The following is a 5,346-nucleotide window of genomic DNA, read 5'->3' as shown; positions in this document are numbered from 1 at the left end:
GATTGCCATACACTACCATGGGTTCCGGCAGTTTGGCTGCTATGGCTGTTTTTGAAGGTGCGTAACTTGTACAAATAAGTGTTGCAATTTGGTACGTCTTAATCTAAATAATTATATGCGACTTTTAACAGATCGTTGGCGACCGGATATGGAAGAAGAAGAAGCCAAAAAATTGGTTCGCGATGCAATCGCTTCGGGTGTATTCAATGATCTTGGTTCGGGCTCAAACATCGATTTGTGCGTTATCAAAAAAGGCACCGTCGAATATTTGCGTGGTTATGAATATGCCAATGAGAAAGGAGTTCGTGCTGTAAGTTTTTGGGGAATTCATTTATTGTCTGTATTTAACCATTTTCATGAAAATGATGTAACGAAAATATCTTCTTTTCAGTTAAACTATGACTTCAAGCTGGGTACAACAGCCGTTCTCGACACAAAAATCCATCAATTCGACATTGAAGAGACCGTTATTCCAATCGCATCCAGCAGCGCCACACCGATGGACACAGCTTGATTCAATATTTTCATGGCATTTTAAATTTTCTATACTAAAACATAATAAAAAATAGGGCTATTAGCCTGCTAAATGGTATTAATTTCAGATGTTTATTTCATTGTAAAGAAAAATTTTAACTTCAATGAATCATTGAATCAAAAATTTCCATTAAGATAACGAATTTCCACATTTCACATCAATTCCATTCAAACTTGACGGTTTTCCAGTATTGAAAATGGAAATCCAACAGTTCAATTTCTGTTTCGCAAGAAATTGAGTAAGTGAACTCGTAAAATTTACAGTGAACATCTATTTTTAGTCGGAATCAATCAGGTTTAGCGGCAGACCAAACAATCGCTTCCAATATGGAATATTCCAATTGTTGTAGTACGAACGACCACTGGAAGCGTAAACATGGCGACAGCGGTAAGCTGTCAACATAACAAGTATTTTACCGATTCTCGTTTTTCCCTGTGTGACAACTAACTACAAGTTTCTTCTAAAAAAAGGAATCCCACTTGTATTCAAGCAAAAAATCATATCAATTTAACACATTTTTAATAAATAAACGTGAATAATTGCATAAATTTTAAAAATTCTCAGGCGAATGTTTACATTGAGTCATTAAACGTCATCAAATACATTGTTCATATCTATATCGCTTCCAAATCGCTTTTTTAGATTTTAAATAGAAATATGTCTGGCAATAACACATTAATAGCGAATTCTAAAATTGGGGAAAAATTCGGAAAGAGTTGCAAAGAACGTTACATTGAAATCGAAATAGTATGTGAAAGAGATTTTCAATCTCCTAAACAATTCATCGCTATGTTAACAGGTAAATGAAACTCTGTATATATTGCGATTCCAATGCAAAAGTATTTTCGCTTTTTAACAGATTGCCTGATTCATTGGCAAACGCAATCAATCAACCATATTCAGTTCAAAGTGCCAATAACAATGGAGAAAGGTGCGCACATTTTAACCATTCTGTATCAAAATGGGTTCGGGTTTTTAAAATTTGACGATGGTTGTTGCGTTGTTTTCAAAAACCTTGAAAATGATGCGGTCGTCCGAGTTGTTCAACAGCAGGTAGGATCAATATATATTTGTGTTCGGCCTTTTTGCAAATGATTTTTTGATATTTCAGTTCAACGAATTTCGAATTGGGAATTAAATAATATGAACATTCACAGGATGATAGTGGCGGCTCTAGTTCAATCAATGAATCGATGACACGATCTCCGCAGCCATCACACACATCAGAAGCAAATGATTCGGCTTTTGATGTCAATCAAGCAGGCCCTTCCAACCAGGCCTTTGGCTCTGTTTCAATCAATACACCGGTCGCACGATCTCCGCTCTTATCGCACTCGTCAGAATCAAATGATTCCGAAAATACAGGTATATTAACACAAGCATCACCGCATTTGCAAACACCCAGCCCAGGTGAACCATCAGAACCATCACCTATTTCATCATCAGACTTCCATTTGAATGAAAACAGTAACAGCCGTGAACCTGTTTTCAGTCACTCTGACTAAGTTCTGTGTGATAGAAGTTGTCATTAAAAGACAGGTGAATTGTAGTCGATGGTTGATTAAAGACTGACGATTTTATTCATGCACTTAAAGACTATATACAATAAATTGCTTAGCTGACTTATTTAAATTCTCCGAATTCTATTCAGGTTATTGTTGCACTTATAACTAAATAATAATTATTTCTTGCTTATGATTCATTATTTCGTGCGATTTCATTATTGTTCGATTCCAGTTAATTCAAAATTATGTCAATAGACACACTCAGATGATTCCAATCAACAAGTTCCCCATATAGATTGATTAATTGAATACAATACAAGCTATAAACTTGCTGCAAACAACTAATTTCATTGTATGTTCATTACGTAAACCAAAAAGTAAAATTATTAAACGTTTATTTCGAATATATACATTGTCATTTAAAAGGCAGATTTAACACAATTAAATCTTCTTTTTTGGGAAAATCGTCTGTTACAATGATAAAGTCTTTGTTTTCAGGGCATTTCGCTACTTGATCCAAATATCCAAGCCAATAAATTATTATTCCGTTGCCAAATCTGAAAATAAATCACATTTTTGAATAAAATTGTCAGCGAGTTTCGTTTTCCATTTATTCAAGCAGAGTCAAGCATGTTTCGATAGAAATATCAAGAAAAAGTACCTATTTCCGTAGCTAGACAATTGATCGTTCACATATTGCCGATGTGAAGTCATATCGCCGAATGATGCCTTGCTCTCGATCCAATTGATTATCTTTCCTTTGTACATACAAGGTACGGCCAATTTTAAATCCGGTGTCTTGTCATATCCATATCGTCTCAAATGCACTTCGTCATGAAACTCCAAGCCCGCATCTGAGGCCATTTTTTTCAATCGCACTTCATAATCTTCACCAATGGTTTGTCGTTTTAAATCAGTCAATGGACCATCAGACTTGTCATTGTGGAGACAATTCAGAACATTCAACGCCAACAGAGGGTCAGGAATTAAGTATGGATGTTTCATCATTTCATTGGTTACTGATTTCGGTTTTCCCTCAAATCCCATGCTCAGCAAAATGCGGCACAGAGAAACCGGTGAAAAGTTTTCACGTGTGGCAATTTGCAGTAAAATAAATGGGTCGCCCCTTGCTCCAGATTGTTGTTTGTACCTTAAATGTAAAGAACCCAGTGAATATTGAATTCAATCGAATAAATTTGAAAATACAAGAAGCTTACTCTCTTAACAAGTCTGCTCCAGATCGTGCAATCCTATGATGCCATTGTTTTATGTGTTTTTGCCATTCCTTTGATAAAATCGCTGATAAAACTTGTGGATCGATATGGCTGAAAAATTTCCGCAACTCTTGTTCACAATGAATGGTAAGCCCCCTGAATTTTGTGCAGAATTCACAAATTTGTTCATACGTTTCTGTACTAATCACAACCATTTTCGGACGATAACTTCTTTCACTTTTGAATCCATCAGATATTTGCAACAGAATAAGTGTTTCGATTCAATACTGTTTACAATTATTGCGAGTATCTGACATTTCTCTAATACGGCTTACCGGTTGAGCTGTCAAAATTTGAATGAATGAACCGGATAGTTTACTTTCAGTCCTGCTAACTCAAATACTTGAGTTTTTATCAATGACATATCACTAGAATTTAGAGAGAAAATTTTTTTTCTTCAGTTTCAATGGTAAATCTGAATAAAATCAAAAATGTGGGACTTTCACATCGAAATTCTTTAAAACACAAACAAATATGATTATTCCATGCGTTCATTTCCCGATTGAGATCAAAGAGGTCGCTAGTGGGTAAACATTTTATGTTGGAACGAATGATTTGACACATTTCGGCGTTCTAAGATATTTGTTGTCAGTGAGCGACGGTATAACATTCATCAAATTGCATTTGTTTCATATCATCACAGTTGAAAAACTTACAAATCCGAAAAATGGCAGCAATTTCGAGCTATGAACTATTGGAAGATGGAAAAGTATTTGCTGATTACGGACGATCAGGTTTTAATTTCGAGAATTGTCGACGGTATGAAATTCAATTTTAGAAAGTGTGATTTGTGCATTGTCATTTCAGGGAAAACTTAACCTCAATTCCCATACCAAATTTATGAATTTGTTTATATTTTAGCAATGAAATGTTAATCAAGAATGGTTTCAAAGAGCCAAAATCAATTAAAACGGGCACAACAATCGTGGGAATCATTTTCAAGGATGGTGTCGTTCTTGGTGCTGACACCCGAGCCACAGAAGGACCAATCGTAGCCGACAAGAATTGCGAGAAAATCCACTTTTTAGCCAAGAACATGTAGTATACAAGTATTTCATCACATCCAAAATGCGCCGGACAATTGTCTAAATGCGTCTCAATCGTTTTTTAGCTGTTGCGGTGCTGGAACAGCAGCTGATACAGAAATGATGACAAATATGATTTCATCGCAATTGGAATTGCTTCGATTGAACACCGGTCGTGAAGTTCGTGTTACAACAGCCAATACACTGTTGAAACGGATGCTATTCCGTTATCAAGGCCACGTTAGTGCTGCTTTGGTATTGGGAGGTGTTGACATCAGTGGACCACACATCTATTCCATTCATCCACACGGATCAACAGACCGATTGCCATACACTACCATGGGTTCCGGCAGTTTGGCTGCTATGGCTGTTTTTGAAGGTGCGTAACTTGTACAAATAAGTGTTGCAATTTGGTACGTCTTAATCTAAATAATTATATGCGACTTTTAACAGATCGTTGGCGACCGGATATGGAAGAAGAAGAAGCCAAAAAATTGGTTCGCGATGCAATCGCTTCGGGTGTATTCAATGATCTTGGTTCGGGCTCAAACATCGATTTGTGCGTTATCAAAAAAGGCACCGTCGAATATTTGCGTGGTTATGAATATGCCAATGAGAAAGGAGTTCGTGCTGTAAGTTTTTGGGGAATTCATTTATTGTCTGTATTTAACCATTTTCATGAAAATGATGTAACGAAAATATCTTCTTTTCAGTTAAACTATGACTTCAAGCTGGGTACAACAGCCGTTCTCGACACAAAAATCCATCAATTCGACATTGAAGAGACCGTTATTCCAATCGCATCCAGCAGCGCCACACCGATGGACACAGCTTGATTCAATATTTTCATGGCATTTTAAATTTTCTATACTAAAACATAATAAAAAATAGGGCTATTAGCCTGCTAAATGGTATTAATTTCAGATGTTTATTTCATTGTAAAGAAAAATTTTAACTTCAATGAATCATTGAATCAAAAATTTCCATTAAGATAACGAATTTCCACA

The 5,346-nt window shown here is 35.9% G+C and overlaps 4 protein-coding genes across 5 annotated transcripts; 3 read left to right on the top strand and 1 right to left on the bottom strand.

The window, feature by feature from the left end:
* The first annotated feature begins 6 nt into the window (after positions 1 to 6).
* Positions 7 to 596, top strand: LOC129572765 (proteasome subunit beta type-7-like). The gene is made up of 3 exons (XM_055452865.1): positions 7 to 57; positions 132 to 310; positions 392 to 596. The coding sequence occupies exons 1-3, from the start codon at positions 18 to 20 to the stop codon at positions 512 to 514; spliced, it is 342 nt and encodes a 113-aa protein (XP_055308840.1). The 5' UTR covers positions 7 to 17; the 3' UTR covers positions 515 to 596.
* Positions 597 to 941: 345 nt separating this feature from the next.
* On the top strand, positions 942 to 2,504 carry LOC129572764 (uncharacterized). Of its 2 annotated transcripts, none has more exons than XM_055452864.1 (3): positions 942 to 1,334; positions 1,395 to 1,588; positions 1,693 to 2,504. In XM_055452864.1, exons 1-3 carry the CDS (start codon positions 1,193 to 1,195, stop codon positions 2,038 to 2,040), a joined length of 684 nt encoding a protein of 227 aa, XP_055308839.1. In that variant the 5' UTR covers positions 942 to 1,192; the 3' UTR covers positions 2,041 to 2,504. The 2 variants fall into 2 exon arrangements, 1 of the variants encoding a protein (XP_055308839.1); XR_008688495.1 differs by having other exon boundaries at positions 943 to 1,334; positions 1,647 to 2,504.
* LOC129572763 (CDAN1-interacting nuclease 1-like) lies at positions 2,419 to 3,607 on the bottom strand. Its single transcript, XM_055452863.1, has 3 exons — positions 3,258 to 3,607; positions 2,702 to 3,190; positions 2,419 to 2,597 (listed from the first exon to the last, which is right to left on the bottom strand). The coding sequence occupies exons 1-3, from the start codon at positions 3,467 to 3,469 to the stop codon at positions 2,456 to 2,458; spliced, it is 843 nt and encodes a 280-aa protein (XP_055308838.1). The 5' UTR covers positions 3,470 to 3,607; the 3' UTR covers positions 2,419 to 2,455.
* A 262-nt stretch (positions 3,608 to 3,869) lies between these two features.
* LOC129572762 (proteasome subunit beta type-7-like) lies at positions 3,870 to 5,257 on the top strand. Its single transcript, XM_055452862.1, has 5 exons — positions 3,870 to 4,073; positions 4,176 to 4,355; positions 4,426 to 4,718; positions 4,793 to 4,971; positions 5,053 to 5,257. The coding sequence occupies exons 1-5, from the start codon at positions 3,982 to 3,984 to the stop codon at positions 5,173 to 5,175; spliced, it is 867 nt and encodes a 288-aa protein (XP_055308837.1). The 5' UTR covers positions 3,870 to 3,981; the 3' UTR covers positions 5,176 to 5,257.
* The last annotated feature ends 89 nt before the right edge of the window (positions 5,258 to 5,346 follow it).

The sequence above is a fragment of the Sitodiplosis mosellana genome, unplaced genomic scaffold (genome assembly GCF_009176505.1).
Source record: "Sitodiplosis mosellana isolate CC-2019 unplaced genomic scaffold, AAFC_SMos_1.0 Smas_scaffold_5475, whole genome shotgun sequence".
In the NCBI taxonomy this organism is placed as follows: domain Eukaryota; kingdom Metazoa; phylum Arthropoda; class Insecta; order Diptera; family Cecidomyiidae; genus Sitodiplosis; species Sitodiplosis mosellana.
This window is presented reverse-complemented; position numbering and strand designations above follow the sequence as displayed.

What these genes read in the sequence shown, in the direction of transcription:
- LOC129572765 (XM_055452865.1), top strand. Translation starts at nt 18, where the DNA reads ATGGGTTCCGGCAGTTTGGCTGCTATGGCTGTTTTTGAAG. An exon ending in TGCTATGGCTGTTTTTGAAG is followed by an intron (nt 58 to 131) that starts GTGCGTAACTTG and finishes GACTTTTAACAG; the next exon opens with ATCGTTGGCGACCGGATATG. An exon ending in ATGAGAAAGGAGTTCGTGCT is followed by an intron (nt 311 to 391) that starts GTAAGTTTTTGG and finishes TCTTCTTTTCAG; the next exon opens with TTAAACTATGACTTCAAGCT.
- LOC129572764 (XM_055452864.1), top strand. Translation starts at nt 1,193, where the DNA reads ATGTCTGGCAATAACACATTAATAGCGAATTCTAAAATTGGGGAAAAA. An exon ending in ATTCATCGCTATGTTAACAG is followed by an intron (nt 1,335 to 1,394) that starts GTAAATGAAACT and finishes GCTTTTTAACAG; the next exon opens with ATTGCCTGATTCATTGGCAA. An exon ending in TCCGAGTTGTTCAACAGCAG is followed by an intron (nt 1,589 to 1,692) that starts GTAGGATCAATA and finishes GAACATTCACAG; the next exon opens with GATGATAGTGGCGGCTCTAG.
- LOC129572762 (XM_055452862.1), top strand. Translation starts at nt 3,982, where the DNA reads ATGGCAGCAATTTCGAGCTATGAACTATTGGAAGATGGAAAAGTATTT. An exon ending in TTTTTAGCCAAGAACATGTA is followed by an intron (nt 4,356 to 4,425) that starts GTATACAAGTAT and finishes ATCGTTTTTTAG; the next exon opens with CTGTTGCGGTGCTGGAACAG. An exon ending in ATGAGAAAGGAGTTCGTGCT is followed by an intron (nt 4,972 to 5,052) that starts GTAAGTTTTTGG and finishes TCTTCTTTTCAG; the next exon opens with TTAAACTATGACTTCAAGCT.
- LOC129572763 (XM_055452863.1), bottom strand. Translation starts at nt 3,469, where the DNA reads ATGGTTGTGATTAGTACAGAAACGTATGAACAAATTTGTGAATTCTGC. An exon ending in GGAGCAGACTTGTTAAGAGA is followed by an intron (nt 3,191 to 3,257) that starts GTAAGCTTCTTG and finishes TTTACATTTAAG; the next exon opens with GTACAAACAACAATCTGGAG. An exon ending in TTGTCTAGCTACGGAAATAG is followed by an intron (nt 2,598 to 2,701) that starts GTACTTTTTCTT and finishes ATTTATTTTCAG; the next exon opens with ATTTGGCAACGGAATAATAA.